At 44.3% G+C, this 19,576-nt stretch overlaps 1 protein-coding gene across 1 annotated transcript in view; it reads left to right on the top strand.

Annotated features, from left to right (window-relative positions):
* Window positions 1-19,576, top strand: part of SMCHD1 (structural maintenance of chromosomes flexible hinge domain containing 1) — a 1,156,633-nt gene that overhangs the window by 783,459 nt on the left and 353,598 nt on the right. The window contains 1 exon segment of the mRNA XM_029591083.1: window positions 7,724-7,855. Coding sequence (XP_029446943.1) covers window positions 7,724-7,855 — 132 coding nt within the window.

The raw sequence follows: 19,576 nt of genomic DNA, 5'->3' as shown, positions 1-19,576 counted from the left end.
CAAAATTCCTTCCCAAAGTAGTTATGGAATTCCAATCCATAGTTTTACCCACATTCTTCCCAAGGCCCCATTCTCACCATGGAGAATAGGCTTTACATACCTTGGACTGTAAACGTGCTCTATCCTTTTATCTAAACCGCACTGCAGTTCACAGGAAATCCAATCAACTTTTTGTTTCTTATGATCCAAACAAACCAGGTAAAGCAGTGGGTAAGCGTACTCTATCCAGTTGGCTAGCAGATTGCATACAGTTTTGCTATGAAAAAGCAGGCCTTCCTCTCCAAGGGCGAGTAAAGGCACATTCGGTAAGAGTAATGTCAACTTCAGTAGCACACTATCGTTCAGTGCCAATCCCTGACATATGTAAAGCAGCAACATGGAGTTCTCTTCACACCTTTGCAGCTCATTACTGTTTGGACAAACAAGGACGACAAGATTCAGCCTATGGATAATCTGTCTTAAAGAACTTGGTTCCAGTTTAAACCCAACTCCTTCTACAACCAACCTGCTGTGATCTTCGGCTGACTCATTTCAACAGCAATACTCCACTGTTGCCTCAATACAAAATGACTCAGCCTCTAGCTTGCTAATCACCCATATGTGAGGACTAGCATCCTGCTTGTCCTGGGATAAAGCAAAATTGCTTACCTTGTAATAGGTGTTATCCCAGGACAGCAGGATGTAGTCCTCACGAAACCCACCCGCCACCCCGTGGAGTTGGATCTCAGATTTTTTCTTATTTTATTTTTGCTAAAGCTTATTGCTACATACATATTGCTACATGGTCTTTTTATCTTCTTGAACGATGGACTCTAGCACCTCCAGGTTAAAGCACATTAAGCTTTAACCCGTATTCTCTATTGTACTATGTTATAATTACTACCTGCCTTTACCTTCCTTCCAGCTATTTAAGCTTCCAAGTTTTTTACTCCTTGTTAAATGTAACTTTGCCTCATTCACCTCTATTGTTAATTACTTTAGTTGTCGCTTCAGTTATACCCTTGTTCTATGTAAACCGATCCGATATGGTTATTACTATGAAGGTCGGTATAAAAAAGTGTTAAATAAATAAATAAATACGAGACTGGAGTGAGACCCATGTGGCAGAGAATATCATGGCATGCTGGGCATGCTCAGTAGCCTCAGGCTGCCAGTCAAAAGTTTCTAGAAACTTTGACAGACGTTTTCCCGCAATAGGGCTCAGTCAGTGACGTCACCCATATGTGAGGACTAGCATCCTGCTTGTCCTGGGATAAAGTCTGCTCTTACATTGTCTTTTCCTGAAATGTGTGAGGCTGAGATCTCCTGAAGATGCACTTCCGCCCATTCCATAATTGGTCTATCTCTTGTGATAATTGTTGGCTCTAGGTTCCTCCCTGCCAATTGACGTAAGCCACCGTTGTTGCGTTGTCTGAAATTATTCAGACTGCTCAATCCTGCAATGTACAGCTGAACTCTAAGCATGCCAACCGGACACTCAGGCTTCCAGCCAATTGATGTTCCAATGAGACTCCTCTGTATTCCAGTTCCCTTGCATCATTAGTTCCTGACAGTGAGCTCCCCAACCTTGGAGGCTCACATCTGTGTGAGTACCAACAAGTCTGGCGACGTCAGGGAGATTCCCTTTCTCAGATTATTTGCTTGCAACCACCACTGGAGGTGAGAGCAGACTTCCATTGGCAGAGAGTCTGGACCCAGGAGAAAAGGGTATTGTTGGACGAGGTGTTCCAGCTGATAGTGGATCGCTGGGGTCTTCCATTTATAGCTCTGCTGGCGACTTTTGCAATATGAAGGTTCCTCGATTCTTCATTTGCAGGAGAGATCCAAAGTCCTTAGGGGTCGATGCTCTCGTGCAAGTCTGGCCGGAAGCAAGCTGCTGTATGCTTTTCCCCCAAGGCCCCTATAAGGAAGAATGGTTCGAAAGATCGAAAGCCACAGCGGGATGGTTTTTCTGGTGGCACTGGATTGGCCCAGAAGACCATGGTATGCAGATCTGTGAAGACTCCTGGTGGAAACCCCCCTGCATTTTCTACAGGAACTCTTTCACGAAGATCCAACTCTTTTGTCTTAGGGTATGGCCCTTGAGAGGGCTCGCTTGTTGAAGCATGGATATTCTACTGCGGTGATTGCCACCTTGCTACGAGCACAGAAGTTCTGTACTTCCTTAGCCTATGTGTGGGTTTGGCGAATGTTTGAGTCTGTGTGAAGATCGAGGGGTGCTTCCTCATTCAGTCAGGATCCCGCTCATTTTGGAATTTTTACAGGGTGTATTGAATAAAGGGTTGGCCCTTGCTTGTTTCAGGGACCAGGTGATGGTGGCTCCTTATCTCATCCTGATATGGCACATTTCCTGAGGGGAGTGAAACATCTTCATCCTCCCTTGCGATTACCAGGTCCTTTGTGCAGTCTTAACCTGTTGTTGACTTTCTTGGCAGGCCCTATGTTTCGACTGCTGCATAGCCTTTCCTTGTGGTTACTGATTTTGAAAACGGTGCTTCTGGTGGTGATTTGTTCTGCACGTCAAATTTCGAGCTGCAGGTCTTGTCTTGTCGGGAGACGCTCCTCCGGTTGCTTATTGTTCTTTCTTGCCTAAACTGGTCTCAGATTTTCACTTAAATCAGTCCATTTACTTACCATCCTCGGATAAGGAGTGAGATGCAGATGAATACCACCTGTTTCATCCCTTGGATGTCAAGAGAAATGTCATCAGATATCTGAAGGTTTCTAAAACTTTCTGAAAGACAGATCACCTATTTGTCCTTCATGGTGGAGGAAAACAGGGTGAACAATCTTCGTGGGCTACAATAGCTCACTGGATTAAGGAGGTGATCACGGCCACGTATGTGGCAGCTGAAAAGCCATTGCCTACTCAGGGCTTGTTTCACTAGGGCTCAGGCAGTGTCATGGGTAGAGATTAGATTGTTATCTCCCATCAACATTTGCCAAGCCAACCTTTTCCAGGTTTTATCATCTTGATGTTCAGGCCTGGGAGGACACAGCCTTTGCACATGCAGTTTTGACTGGACCACAGGCAGCCTTCCACCCTATTCAGGAGTAGCTTGGGTACATCCTACTGGTTCTGGATTCATCTGGACATTAAGAAATGAGAAATTACTACTAACCTGATAATTTCCTTTTCTTTAGGACAAACAGATGAATCCAGCTTCCTGCCCTTGGCTTCTGAATGATTGAGCTATGTTCCTCTTGCATGGCTAAGAGTTTCCAGGGATTACTGGTAAGTGTTAATACAGTCCATAGATTAGTGTTAATACATGCTTGTCTGAGCTCGGTGTTTCTTGTTGTTGGAGTACAGAATTGGTTGGTTGTTTTTAATCAAGTTTTTTGCTAGCCTGTCCAACATTGCTTTTGAAGAGAATACTGGCAGACTGATGTCACTGCAGAAGTACATATACTGTGACATCAGTTTTCTCTGTCTCCATCTGCTGGTAGAGGAGCATAATCCACTGGTTCTGAATTCATCTGTCTGTCCTAAAGAAAAGGAAATTATCAGGTAAGCAGTAGTTTCTCAGTTTTCACGGTCACAGGAAATATCTCTGATTTGTTGTGGGAAACCATCATCTCCGTTATTGCGATCTGCCCTGTATATCTTCACAAAACAACTAGGTGTGGTGGTGGTGGTGGCAGCAGCATTTTTATGCAAATTGAGGGTGCACATGTATCCCTTTCTGGGCAATTGGCTGGTTAAGAACGTATCTCTGACAGGAGCCAAAGAATAAATGCTTATGACAATGGGTGTTGGAGCTACTAGGGTTCATTTTCATCTCCCCAAGTCTCATCTGAGCCAGTCATCTCAATTGGAGTTTATTAGGGCTCTGCTAGATATGACTTGGGCAAAAGACTTCCTTCCACAACAAAGGGCTACTACCTTTGATGTCCATGACAAAAGAGATACAAATGAGTCAGTAGCCATCAACATGGCACATATTGAGACTGTGGGCCTCATGGAATCAGCTGAACTTGTCGCTTTCATGGCATATCTCCATATGAGGAGAACTTAATGAACCCTAAGGTCTAATTGGCAACAGATCAATGAAGAACTATACGATAGAATCCATGTCACTTTGCCGCCCAGGGACGACTCCTGTTTGCATGTCAACTTCAATATGGTCAGAGGAATCCCTTTCCAAATTTAATAGATTCAAATTGTCCTCAAAATGGATGCATCCAACCTAGGTTGGGGAGCTAATGCAGTAGAGGGGCTCTGCACCTATGGCCTTTAGTCTACTCAGGAAGAGCTCTATCAGAAAAATTTCCTGGAACTCAGGGCGATCCAATACTTTCTAAAGACTTTCAGAGGTTGGTTATCCAACATTGATCTTTATTGAAACAGACAACTTAGTTGTGATGTACTACCTCAACAATCAGGGAGGTATGGGTTCATATCGCCTGTGTCAGGAGGCTATCCAGCTGTGGGACTGGACATCTTTTGGAAATGATTTTCAGGGCCACGTACATGGCAGGTGTGAAAATGTCCTCGCACACAAACTGAGTTGGTCTTTTGAACTCCACAAATGGTCCCTGAACCAGTGGTAGCAAATCACATTTTCCACCACTGGGCACACCTGTGGTGGATCTGTTTGTGTCCCTTGGAACAGGAAGGTCCCACTCTTATGTTGCAGAACAAGAACACACGGAAAACTTGCCTCTGACGACTTTGCCTTAGATTATGGCAGAGGTCTGCTCTATATCCTCTATTTCCCCTAGTTGCAAAAACTCAGGGGGTCCATGATACTCAAAGCCCCCTTTTGGCCAAGTCAGATCTGTTCCCACTCCTCTGGGAATTGTCCATCAGGGAGCCAATCAGATTGAGGACTTCCCTAGATTTCATCACTCAGGATCAGAGCTGGTTTTGCCATCCCACCATCGAGTCCCTATCACTCACAGCTTGGATATTGAGAGGTTGACTTTGAAAACTCTTAATTATCTGACTATGTGTGTTGAGTTTTTTAGCTTCAAGAAAGGATTTCAGTAGAAAATCCTATGGATTTAAGTGGAGGTGATTCACTGTGTGGTGTGAGCAGATAACCCTAGATCCTTTATCCTACTCCTCATAAAAACTGCTTGATTACCTTCTATACTGTATTTATCCAAGTCTGGTCTCAAGACCAACTCAGTAAGAGTTCACCTTAGTGCACTTGGAACCTGCCATCACCATATAGAAAGTAAATCTATCTCTGTGCAGCCTCTAGTTGTGTGGTTTAAGCAGGGCTAGCTTCATTTGAAATCTTCCATTAGGCCTCCTGTTATGCCTATGGGGCTTCAACATGATTCTGTCCCAGCTGATGAAAGTTCCCTTTGAACCACTGCACTCCTGTGACCCTGAAGTACCTGACCTGGAAGGTCGTGTTTTTGGTGGCGATCACCTCAGTGCACAGGATCAGTGAGCTCCAGGCTCTAGTAACTTATCCACCTTATACCATATTTTATCATGCCAGAGTGGTCTTATGCACCTGTGCTAAATTTATCCTAAGTGATGTCAGAATTCTATCTTAATCGGTTGATCATTTTTCCAATATTTTTTTCCCAAGTCACATGTCCACCAAGGTGAACAAGCATTGCACAGTTTGGACTGCAAAAGAGCCTTGGCTTCTATCTGGATTATAGTACACTGTAATCTTGCATTATATAATGTATGTGATATACGTTTCCTTATTGTATAATGTTCGGGATTTACAAGGTTAAGGCTGTAGAAACCTTCAGCTCATTTGCCTACAAAACTTTAATAATGAGACTGAACAACTCATTAGTATATACCATCGAAAATACTATATTTGTAAGCCAAACTAAGTTGCTTGATTTTACAGACAAATGTTTTTCAGGTTTAAGCAATACGATTAACTAGTGATTAGCAAAGCAAGTAGCTGGAATGCACAGCTGCCTCTAACTGTTGGCATATCCTTTTCCTGCAGTCAGTAATGCCTCCATTCAATGACCTACTATCTAGCTGATTTGGATTCCTGGATAGTGGGAAGGACATTGCCATTCCTCAGACTGATTGGCTGTTTGAACTCTACACTGCAAACTTGTTGCATGGAGACTCTCTGCATCCAACAGACCATTCACTCCAGATTGGTCCTTAGGTTACAAGAAAAATATTTTTTTACACTGTGCAGCAGAGCCTGTCTGGTCCTGACTAATAGAGTCAAGCATCTCCTACATGATGCATGCATACATTTGAATATAATACCTTTACAAAGACAAGTACATTATGTACATTGAGACAACTTGTTTATACAATAGATAATTTATACAGCTATAAATTCAATCAGTCTGTATTAATATTCAAGCAATCAATAAAGGAACTCCTTCAAACATTCAGGACTAACAGCACAATCTCAATCACAGAAAATAGGTAGGGCTGCTTATCTTAGGTTAAAAGAAAATTATTTTCCTTACACAGTGCAGCAGAGCATGTTTGGTCCTGACTGATGGAGCCAAGCATCTGCCTGGACATGCCCTGTATTGTCTAAATTCTACAGCATCTTTTCAGCCCTTAAAATAAGAGCACATAATTTTCAGCTCTGCATTATTACAAGTAACATTTTACACATTCCAATGTCTCTTAATAATAGTGGGTTATACATAAAATCCATCCAACATTTTGTTTCTTTTAATACAGACCGAGGATTGCCATTTCCAAACAGACTTTATCTAATTGGCTAGCAGATTGCATATTCATTTGTTATGCCCACGTGGGGCTGGATTTGTTGGGCTATATTAAGGCTCACTCTGTCCAAGCTATAGCAGTGTTGGTGGCTCACCTGTGAGCAATCCTCCTCTTCTAGGTGTGTAGTGTTCTCCATGTATTCACATTATCATTGCTGTTTGGACAGGAATGGCCAAAGCAAATGTAGGTTTGGTCAATCTGTCCTTCAGAATCTGAGGTGTAGAACCCAATTCTTTTACCTCCTAGAGACAGTTTCCTTCCAAACTGCTCCCCTTAGATAACATATATATATATAGAATAAAGGCTTGGTGCCAAGAAAAATAGTTTGTCATGCTTGTTGGCACTTGGTGGTTATTTCTCCTTTTTTCATTAGGGGCAGCATGTACCTAGGGATTTTGCATGTGTGAGGATTGCCATCCTGCTTGTCCTCAGAGAAAGCAGAGTAGCAAACCTGAAACAGATGAATACCAAGATGTCAATCCTCACAAAACCCGCTCACCTCCCCTTGTAGTTGTTTTTTGTGCTTTTTTAATGCTAAAATACAAGACTGAAGGGACACCTTGTGGACATATGACATAAGAGAATGCTTGGGCATGCTCAACGACTCACAAAGTTCTAGAAACTTTGAGATAAGTTTTGCATACCCGGGCTTCATCGGATGATGTCAGCCTATGTGTGAGGAATGACATCCAGCTGTCTCCTCGGAGAACATCTGTTAAAGGAATGCAACTCTACTTTTTACTGTTTTGTTGATCTAAAAATACATGGAAATATATCCCAGTATGTATAGACCTTGATGAATTACATTTTATAATTAATTGTCATAAGTACTTGTTCATATGGTTTGTGTTCTGAAATGAATCACTATTTAATAAAATGTATTATGAGTGACATAATCTACACATTAAATGTTTCTTTTAAGGCCTACACAAATTAAAATTTAATTATACAAATTATATAGTGTATATATGTAAATTATTGCTGATCAACAATTCTGGATTATATCAACTAACTCTTTTCCTTTACTGTTCTAAGATTGGAATTACTGTTGTACCAAGTGACCCAATAAAGTTGATTCCAGACCCTCAACCAGCTACTCCAACTGTTTCCAACATTCAGGACATTACCTGTCGAACTCTAGTCAAGAATTTATACTTCAAGATTGTGGTAATATTTTTATGATAAAATTGACCTAATACTGTAGTGATGAGCCCTGGTGTTAGTGCATACAGGATATCTGTCAGTTTAAGGAAAAAGAGAATTTCTAAATATATCTAGCCAATGCTTTCAAATGTAAATTGTTATATACCCAATACTTTGTATGTACTAATAGTTTATGAGCTTTGTATGTACTAATGTATGTACTTTGTATGTACTTTGTATGTACTAAAGTATGTATTAGTACATACTTTGTATGTACTAATAGTTTATGAGCCCAAAATAGTTTATGAGCCCAAAAAGGGGCCCAAAAATTTATGAGCCCAAAAAGGGGCTCATAAAATATGAAACGCAATCATCTCATTTCATTTAAAGCGTTAAATGAAATGAGATGATTGCGTTTCATATTTTATGAGCCCCTTTTTGAGCCATATCAGATTTAGTGGCTAAGTATTTGTTTCTTCAACATTTTGGGTATTAGGATTTTAGATTTGGGTAGTTTAAAATGTGGGAAATATAGTTTAATTTGATTTAAGATTTCAGAATTCTTTAGTGGTGGATAATCACAGTTCTTTAAATTATAAATTAAAAGAATAAACAAAAATTTTTTCTATATAACAAATAAAGCAATGACTTTGCAACATGATGACAATAAATGATTACAAGTAATAAACTGCTTCAGTGACCGATTACGGCTTGTGGCCCATTGAGTGGCGAGAGGCTGCAGAGTGAGATCTTGAGGCAATCATTGATGACATTGTCATCTGTTGGCATTTAAGTTGTTTATTGTAATTTTTTGGTTTCATATTTAGTACATGGGATTTGTATCCTTTTTCCTCTCTTTTTGTTTCATTGATTTATGATTAATTGGAGAGGGTTTTGCTTCTTTGTTGATGATATAATTTGTGACATTTGTTCTAACATGTAAATATTGGACTCAGCATATGCACACTCATTGTAATAACATGACTTTTCCCAAAGGAGCAGGCAACATATAGAAAGATGCTCACAGTACATGTGAGGAGTGTTTAAGTAGTGCTTTTGCATCACTTTGTTCCTGAGCTGATGTTTATTCCTATAGCTTTCAGAATTACCGAAATGTGGAGGCCAATATTGAAACGCTACTTAGCCAAATAAGTTGGACTTATCTGGCTAAGTGGTGGCCACTGAATACCTGGTTATGTTCAGTGGCTGCCAGTTAGCTGAATAAGTCACTTGCTCGGCTAAGTAAATAGCCAGATAGGGATTGGACAGATTGGGGTGATGCTGCTTTTCCAGTTAATGTAACCTGATAAGTGTTGATATTCAGATTTATCCAGTTAATATAATCAGATAAATTAGACCTGCTATAGAGCAGGTTTAACATAGCAGGATATAACTTATCTGGCTAAGCAGAAATTTATACATGAATATCCAACAGCATAGCCATGCTGCTGAATATCCCATTTAAGTTAACCAGATACGTCTTATTCATTTAACTTAAATAAAGGTTTAATTTTGAATATTTGACCCATAGTTTCCCAGTACTTTGGAGGATGACTATTTTAAGTATGACAAATAGTACATTTATCTATTTGTTCTATGTACACATGCTGCTACATTGTTGAACATGAGTTCTCATTGATTAAACAAAGGAAAAGAAGAAGAAAGCATGTGATCTATTTATTTATTTATTTTATTTATTCGACTTTATATACCGACTTTCAATTTAATATCAAGGCGGTTAACAATCATGGAATTTGCAGTAGCAAAATTAAAAAAAAAAACAAAAAAAAACATACCCATATAACAAACTTCTCCCTAAAATTTTACATTATTTTTGGCTAAAAATAATAGACTAAAATACATATTACTTCCACATAAAAGTTACAACCTTTCAAATATAATAGTAATAATAAAACAAAAGTTAAAAAACCCTAACTTCATCCCCTTTCCTCTCCCCTGCCTATACCTCCTTTGTGCCTATCCTTCTTTGTACCCTTATTCTCCTCTGAACCCTTTCTGTTAAATTCTCCTTCTAGTTCCCCATAAGGTTTACTGCACCAGAGATAAAGAGTCAGTTGGCATGATTAAAAGCCTGTTCAAATAGCCAGGTCTTTACCTGTTTCTTAAAACTGTTAAAATTTTCCTCCAGGCGAATTTCAACCGGTAGGGAATTCCACATCCTAGGTCCTGCCAAGGACAGTGCCCTCTCCCTCACAGAACCCAAATGAGCCAATTTAGGTGAAGGAATTGATAGTAAAGCTTGCCCAAGCGATCTTAGATTTCGAGCTGGGACCATATCTACCCTATGAGCAGCATGGCCTAGTCCATTGATACCATGGCTACTTCTCCAAGCTGCCACTGTGTTCAACTTCAGAAGCCACCAAAACCCAGCTCGGGCCTAAGCTGCTCCCACCTCATGCTCCCTGATCATCCAGCCATGCACTGTGGAGGTTGCAGCCCATACTTCTGCATACGTCTTCCAGTTGTCTGAGTTCACACCGACCCTTTGGATTTCCACCAGCTGGCCAGGACGTGCATGCCACAACATTGCCTCAAGCTGATAGATTTTTCTCTCTCTTTCAGGGCCATACGTTAAACTGCGATGTGCTGTTATCGCGTGCATTAGAGCCTTATTGCTTGCGATACCGGTCGCATCGCGGCGGTACAATTTTTCTCCTAGTACAAGCAGGATGGTACTCCTCACATGTGGGAGACGTCATCCGATGGAGCCCGACACGGAAAACATTTTGAGCATGACCAGCCTGCTGCTATCCGCACACCCACGTGAGGTCCCCTTCAGTCTCTTCTTTTCCGCGATGCAGTAGCCTCGCGGTGTTGGAGTCCAACTCCTTGAAATTGTTTTCAAACTTTTTGGGGGTTTTTTTCTGCGTCTGATCCCTCTTCGGTTTGGTTCCTTCGTTTAGTAGGTACCCTTGTTTTGCCTTCGTTCTTCGCGGTCGATTCCCGACTCTGCACCATGGTGCCTGTTGGTCATAGACCGTGCTCCAGCCTCTTTTTTTTTTTTTTGATGGCGATGTCAGGTTTTCTACTGTGCCCCCAGTGCCCACGGACCATGTCCATCACGGATCCGCATGAGGTGTGTAGCCTCTGCCTGGGAGCCTCACATGACGTCCAGGGGTGTCGTTTGCGTGATCAAATGATCCCCAAAGGGCGTCGAGGGTGCCTGGACAAAATGGAGAAGCTCTTCAGATCTCCTTAAACGCTCTACTTCAGCTTTGGTAACCTCGACACCCAAGGACCATGAGGAACCATCTCCTTATGTTCCCCTGGCTGTCCCACTATCCAGTACCCCTAAGTATCGGGGAGAGAGGGATGGATCCTCAGTGGACTCTCCCCTGCCACTAACCATGGGGTCATCTTCATCCTTGGCGCTGGGAAAAGACCGGGCCGAGTGCCGGAAATCCAGAAAGCGTCGACACCGGTCACCATCTCGCCATGGTTCCAGTTCCGGAGTGGCATTGGCAGAGGACGAGCCACCATCAAAGCAGCACCGGCTAACGGAGGCCCCATCCTCCGGTGCCCCCAGAAGCCCAAGATGTTCCCCACCGGCAGTGGTGCTGAGCATCATGCCTCCTCGTGATCCTTCCAAGGATGAGCCGGCGATGCCTTGGCCCCCTCCATTAGGTCCTAACCATCCAGGACTTTCAGGAGGAACTGGACCATGGGGTGCAGTCGGGGCTCAAAGCGCTACAGAGAGTCGAGCTGCCAGCACCACCAGCCCCCATTTTGGTGCCTGAGCCTCTGCCATCGATGTTTTCACCCCTGTTGGAGCATCTTGATGTCCTTCATGCGCCCTACCAATGCATCCGGTGCCGAGAGGCCTTCGATGCCTCCTCGGCCAGCTAAGCCCTCCACCGGAGCAAACCCGGGTCCTCAGAGGAGGATGAGGCCTCAGGGACCGGGCACCCTTGCCCGCGGTTCCCCAGGCCGCCGCCGGTTCCTCCCGGCGTACCACAGTCGATGATCCACTCAATGCCAGGGGTTCCATCAATGCTGCCAATGCCCTTGGGGCAGTGCCGGTCCACAACATCTTTAAGGAGCTCCTCCTCTGGCTGAGGAGATACTATCCTCAGGTCACCTGTGGCCACCCACCTTGGACCAGTCCCAGAGGTCGTGACCGACAGCAGTTGGTTCCGAGGACCCAACCAGCCCCCCCCCCCCCCCAGCAGGCTTTTGACTGGCGGTGAGGGGGCATGAGCCAAAAACCAGTTCCCCTGGCGGTCGATCCCCAGTCGGTAACAGGCTTCTTTGCTTCACCCGCTGTTGGGAAGCGATCACTTTGGACCATTGGATCCTTTCCATTGTCTGCCAGGGTTACCACCTGAATTTCAGCAGGCTCTCAGAGACCGCTTCCCCATGTCCATTGTGGGGTTTGCCCTCCCATCAGGTCATCCTTCAATTGGAATTTCCCACCCTTTTAGCAGCGGGCGCAGTGGAATCGGTCCCCAGCGAGCAAAGGGGCCATGGCTTCTACTCAAGGTATTTCCTCATTCCGAAGAGGAATGGCGACTTATGCCCCATTCTCGACCTCAGGGCGTTAAACCAGTTACTCATAAGAGAGAAATTCAAAATGGTCTCTCTGGGCACGCTGATCCCACTCCTCTGAAGAGGAGATTGGCTCTGCTCCCTCGACTTAAGAGGCTTACGCCCATATTGCAACTGTCCCCAACCACAGGCAGTACCTCCGCTTTCTGGTGGGGATGGCACATTTTCAGTACAAAGTGCTGCCCTTTGGGCTGGCATCAGCCCCACGCGTCTTCACCAAATGCTTGGCGCTGGTGGCCGCCTACCTCAAGTGTCACTCGGTCCATATCTTTCTATATTGGACGATTGGCTGATCCGGAGCAACTCCCACTCCGGGGCCTTGAAGCACTGGCCCTGACTGTTCAGACCCTGCAGATGTTGGGATTTTTCGTCAACTTCCCCAAGTTGCATCTCTGTCCGTCCCTACGGCTAGACTTTATCAGTGCCAGGTTGGACACGGCACAAGCAAAGGCTTTCCTGCCTAAAGAGCAGGCGATCGCCCCTCCTTTCTGGCTGCACTCATCGAAGCAGACAGAGTGCTGGCCCGTCTACTGCTCCGCCTGCTGGGCCACATCGCAGCCTCTGTCCATTTGACCCCCTTGGCCTACCTCTGCATGCTGAACCCGCAGTGGGCCTTGCGATCTCAGGGGCGGCAGGCATCACAGGATCTGGAGGCACCAGTTACAGTCATGGACCCTCTCTGCCTCTCCCTGATCTGGTGGGAAGCCCTCCCCAATTTGGAAACCGGGCACCCATTTCAGCCCATGCTGCCCCAGATGACCTTTACCACCAATACCTCACCTCAGTGATAGGGGGGCCCACATGAACGGCCTGCATATCCAGGGCTTTTGGACTGCGGCCGAAGCCCGCTATCAGATAAACTTCCTGGCGCTTCGGACGATCTGGTACGCCTTGTGGGCCTTCCAGGACAGGCTGTCCTCCAAAGTCGTCCTCATCAGAATGGACAACCAGATGGCGATGTGATATGTCAACAAGCTGGGCGGCATGGGCTCCTTCCTCCTCTGCCAGGAGGCGATGCAGGTCTGGGATTGGGCCCTTTCCAGAGGGATGTATTTACAGGCCACCTACCTTCCGGGTCACCTGACCATGCTGGCGCACTGTTTCATGGTGGCGGCCGACTTGTTCTATCGCTGGGGCACGCCAGACATGGACTTGTTCACCTCCCCCCACAATCACAAGTTGAGCACATTCTGCTCCATGATTCTGGAGAAAGGCCATCTGGCCTGCAATGCCTTCTCCCTTTACTGGGGACAGGGTCTCATGTACGCGTACCCCCCAATCCCACTCCTCTCGAGGACTCTGACAAAACTGGAAGAGGATGGAGGGTCCATGATCCTGGTGGCACCCTCCTGGCCAAGAGAAGTGTGGTTTCCTCTTCTCCAGGACCTGTCAGTGAGTGCTCCAGTCCTGTTGGGGACGGCTCCCAACCTCATATTGCAAAATCAGGGCACCCTCTGCTACTCGAACCTCCGGGCCCTGGCCCTCACGGCATGGATGTTGAGCGCATGATCCTCCAGCCCCTGAAACTCTCAGATGGTGTCTCCAGAATCTTGATTGAGTCTCAGAAACTTTCCACCTGGAAATCTTAGCTCAAAGTGGAAGTGTTTTTCCATATGGTGGGGTGGCCACGGACTGGACCCATCCTCCTGTCCACTTCCCCGCTTGCGGGATTACCTCTGGCAATCTGTCCGAGTCTGGCCTCCAAACTAGCTTGGTCCAAGTACACCTCAGCGCCATCCACCAGGGTGTCGCCGGTGTGCCCGTTTCAGTTCAGCCACTTGTCGGGCGCTTCATGCGGGGCCTCGTTCAGCTGAAGCACCCGCTTCGACCGCCAGCAACTTCGTGGGATCTCAATGTTGTCCTGGTGAGATTAATGCAACATCCGTTTGAGCCTCTTAAATCCTGTGACCTGAAGTTCCTCACCTGGAAAGTCATGTTCCTCGTGGTAATCACTTCCGCTTGCAGGGTCAGTGAAATCCAGGCCCTGGTCACGTACGCTCCCTACACGAAACTCTTCCATGATCGGGTGGTGGTGCGTACGCATCCAAAATTTCTGCTTAAGATGGTGAATGCTTTCCACATCAACTAGTCAGTCATTCTGGAAGCCAAATTTAGGATTTTAGATAAGCTGAAATCCAGAACCTCCAGGGTGGAATTTTCTGAAATGCTTCCTGTTCCACGTGCAGGTCTCCAGAGGCAGGCAGAGCTCCAGAGTTTCAATGCATGGATGAGACTATGGTGCAGGGAAGAGGGATTCAGCTTTTTAAGGAACTGGGGAAACTTTTGGGGAAAGGGGAGACTTTTCCGAAAGGATGGGCTCCAATTTAACCAGAGTGAAACCAAGCTGCTGGCACTAACTTTCAAAAAGGAGATAGAGCACCTTTTAAACTAGAACAACGGGGAAAGCCAACAGTCACTCAGCAGTGCATGGTTCGGAGAAATGTATCCTTGAAGGATACTAATGAAACAGGAGAGTTAGGGCATCCCAACAGAGAGGCTCCATTAAAAGCAAACATAGTCCATGTGCCTATATGTAAAAAATCACCGAAGCTAATGATTTCGGAATTATCCCTAACAACTGAAAAGCAGGTTGTTAATACAAACAAACAACACACTTTGAAATATCTGTATGCCAATACCAGAAGTCTAAGAAGTAAGATGGGAGAGTTAGAGTATAGCAGCAAATAATGAGATTGACATAATTATCATCACAGAGGCTTGGTGGAAGGAGGATAACCAGTGGGACAGTGCTATATCAGGGTACAAATTATATCGCAATGATAGGGAGGATCAACTTGGTGGGGGTGTGGCACTTTCTCTGGGAGGGTATAGAGTCCAACAGGATAAAGATTATACAAGAGACTAAATGCTCAGTGGAATCTATATGAGTAGAAATCCCATGTGTGTTGGGTAAGAGTATAGTGATAAGAGTATCTACGTCTACCTGGACAGAATGGTCAGACAGATGATAAAATGCTAAGAGAAATCAGGAAAGCTAACCAATTTGGCAGTGCAATAATAATGGGAGATTTCAATTACCACAAAAGAGGTGGATACCAAAAATGACTGTAGTATAGCCTAGAAGGTGTCAGCAAGCCTGACGTTGTGAAACTTAAAAAGTAACCAACCGGTCTTCTAATCATTCACCTTCAGAAAAATCTTTTAATGAAAAAATACTTTTTTTAATGTTTTTTTCTCGGTTTTTTGATAAAATGTCCTCAATTTTTCAAAACGAATTATGGTGAAAGACTCTTCAATACTTTTAATCAACAAGCCCAACATGGCCCGTGTTTCGCTGTTAGCTTCTTCAGGGGCATACAGTAGTATTTAGGAATGTAGAGTCATATGTAGAGTCAGACAGCCCAGAAGAATTTTCGTGGTCTTTTACAAGTGGACGCTGAACATCTGCAGTAAGTTCCAACGCTTTTGCCACGCACTTTGCCGGAAATGACATTAAAGCACCTCATATGTCCAACCCAAGCAAAGCCTTTCTAAACAGTAATGCTGTGACCTTGCCAGGACAGAATCACCGCCAGCAACCAGTCAGACAACCCGACTCACGCCTACGGAGGACAGAGCACTCTTCCAGCCGAACCAACAAACTTTACAAACACCTTCAGCAATCATCCAAACCTCTCCTCAATCAGACAGACATCTTTCCTTCATTCGTCCTCAGTCATCTCTTGAATTCCTACAGACTCGCACCAGTTTGCCTCCAGACCCATTCAAGCGCATCTCAGACTAAACCTCCTCAAGAATTCCACTCATCATGCACACTTACAACATCCCAATCATCCACAACCAAAGGAGAACCCCTACAACTAACACCACCAACGTCATTCAAAAAAGAATTATCCCTATCATGACATCTCCATTGAACCAACTTCTAGGCCTCACGCTACTCTCAGTAACCCTCTTCAATGCGCAATCCTTAACTAAGAAGACACATATTCTCAATGATTACCTCTTGGATTCCAACCCAGACATCTGTGCCATCACAGAAACCTGGTTAAAAAACTCGGACATTGCCTTAACCAACCAACTACCTATCCAGACATATGACATCTTCACCTTCCATAGACACAAAAAAAGAGGAGGCGGACTTCTTCTAGCCACCAAGAAAGAACTCAGACTGTCCGCACATTCAATCAAGACAGAGTCCAAATTGGAATTGGGTCTAGTCAAGTCAAAACATCTACAAATACTGTTAGTCTATGCTCCCCCGGGAGTTCTAGAAACGGACCCCTCATAGAATCCATTGTGAAATATATTAACTCAGACCTTCCAACAATGATCATGGGGGATTTCAACCTCCATACAAACGCAACACCTCGCTCTGCGAACTGCGAAGCCCTCCTCACCACCCTCGGCGCTATGGGATTCACTCAGACCATCAACAGCCCCACACATAAAGCTGGACACACTCTGGATCTAATATTCATCAACTCCAATTTCACTTGCACAATAGAACCCACCTGTACCCCAATCCCATGGTCAGATCATTTCCTGATAGAATCCTCCTTCTCCACACACAAACAGACACACACCTCTCCTCACCTTTCTACCATTCAATTCAGGAAAGCATGTCCATCTGATACACTCAGCGATCAGCTCTCCAAAGAACTCTCTAACTTAGACCTAGCTAACCCTGACTCAGCCCTATCCTCCTGGCAAAAGATTACAGAAGCAGTCGCAAACAAATGGTGCCCAATAGTCTCCAAATCTATCAACCCAACAAAAAAGGGAAATCAACCCTGGTTCAGCACTGAACTTAACAGATGAAACAGGACTTACGCCATAAAGAAAATAGATGGCGCAAAACCCCTAACACATCTACCCTTTCAACATACAAGGGATTCTTACATCACTACAGGACCGCCATTCTACAGAAAAAAAAAGGAATACTATGCAAACAAAATACACCATTTCCAGTATGACGCCCAGGCCCTATTCGCTTACGTAACACAAATCACAAAATCTACCCCCCCCCCCCCCCACCTATTCCAGACGAACAAGCTCTTTCCAAGGCTAATGAGCTCGCTTCATTCTTTCAACAGAAGATCTTAAATACCCTCGCCCTCCTTCCTCCAAATACAACACCTCTCAAGTCAGGCGAGAATCCCTATTCTCTTACTAGACCCAAATTTGACAGTTTCGAATCAATCTCCACTAAAGAGATTGAATCCCTTCTAAAAAGACAGAAACCATCTAGCCATCCGGCTGATAATATTCCATCGAGACTCCTGCTTCTCATCCCAAACGCGATCTCAAGACCTCTGACCAGTATCATAAACAGCCTTCTAACTCAAGGAAGCTACCCAGACAGTCTAAAAACCGCCTCACTCAAGCCCCTCCTCAAGAAACACAACTTAGACCCTAATGTACTAGCTAATTTCAGACCCATCTCTAACCTCCCATTCGTTGCCAAACTAACGGAGAAACTGGTAAACACCCAGCTTTCTGAATATCTAGAAGACAACAAGATCCTATACCCTTCGCAATATGGTTTCCGCAAATCACGCAACACGGAAACCCTCCTCATTTCACTTACAGACCATATTATTATGGGGTTAGACAAAGGACACTCCTTTTTATTAGTCCTGTTAGACATCTCGGCGGCATTCGACACCGTCAACCATACCATCCTGCTGGATTGCCTAGCAGATATCGGCATCTCTGGATCTGCCCACAACTGGTTCAAGTCCTTCCTCAGCAATAGGACTTTTAAAGTCAAAATCAACAATAAAGAGTCACCGCTAACAAAATCAACTCTTGGTGTACCACAAGGTTCTTCCTTATCTCCAACCCTCTTTAATATATACCTCCTCCCCCTCTGCCAACTGTTAACGGATCTCAACCTAATTCATTATCTGTACGCAGACGATGTGCAGATTCTAATCCCCATAACAGAATCAATCTCAAAAGCGCTCACCCATTGGAATAACTGCCTTCTATCCATCACTAATCTTCTCAACAGCTTAAACCTGGTACTCAACGCCTCTAAGACAGAGCTTCTTCACATATCCTCAAATGAAAACAATATCTCCCCACCATCACCACACAATTCTCACATTACCTGTAAGCAGGTTAGAGACCTCGGGGTAATACTAGACAATCGACTAAACCTAAAGAAAATGGTCAACACAACCTCCAAAGACTGTTTCTTCAGACTACAGGTTCTAAAACGACTTAAACCACTCTTATTCTTCCACGACTTCAGGACAGTCCTCCAAGCGCTACTATTCGCCAAAATAGACTACTGCAGTACCCTTTTCCTAGGCCTCCCCAAATCCACTACCAAACCACTGCAGATGATACAAAATGCGGCAGCGAGATTGCTGACCAGTACCAGCTGCGGTGAACACATCTCACCCATCCTCAGGAACCTACATTGGTTACCAGTGAATTTCAGAATTCTATACAAATCAATCACCTTAATTCACAAAACCATTCATCATCAACTTCAACTCGACCTGGAAATCCCATTCAAACTCCACTCCTCCAACAGACCAACTAGAGATATTCACAAAGGCACTCTGAAACTTCCCCCCACTAAAGCCTCACGCCTCTCTACGACCAAAGTCAGAGCTTTTTCGATAGCTGGCCCATCTATCTGGAATAGCATCCCATCAAACCTCAGATTGGAGCCTTGCCTTCTAACTTTCAGAAAAAGACTTAAAACCTGGCTCTTTCACCAAGCCTTCGCCGATCCACCAGACAATCACTAGTTGTCCTTCATTCTTACCCGGTCTGGCATTTATACTCAAGAACAATGGACTCTGACACTTCCAGGTTAAAGCACCTATTAAGCTTTTAACCCGTACGCTTTATGGTAACACTTTATATTTATTTCCTGCCTTATCTTCCTTCCAGCTTGCTGCAAGCTTCCAAGTTCTCTTTCCCTGTTGATTGTAACTTTTTTACTTATTCCTACCTATTGTTATCTATCGTTTACTTGAATTGTTACTCCAGTTATTCCCTTGTTAATTGTAAACCGATCCGATATGGTTATTTACTATGAAGGTCTGTATAAAAAACTGTTAAATAAAATAAATAAATAAATAAATATCACTTCTACCTAAAACAACATTGTCAATATTAGTATCATTTCTTTTATCATAAAATGAAAAGTACTTATCTGAGTGTAAACAGGCTACCATTTTGAAAAGGACATAACGT

Source organism: Rhinatrema bivittatum, chromosome 2, assembly GCF_901001135.1.
Source record: "Rhinatrema bivittatum chromosome 2, aRhiBiv1.1, whole genome shotgun sequence".
Taxonomy (NCBI): domain Eukaryota; kingdom Metazoa; phylum Chordata; class Amphibia; order Gymnophiona; family Rhinatrematidae; genus Rhinatrema; species Rhinatrema bivittatum.
The sequence above is the reverse complement of the archived record's forward strand: the minus strand, read 5'-3'. Positions and strand labels throughout refer to the sequence as shown.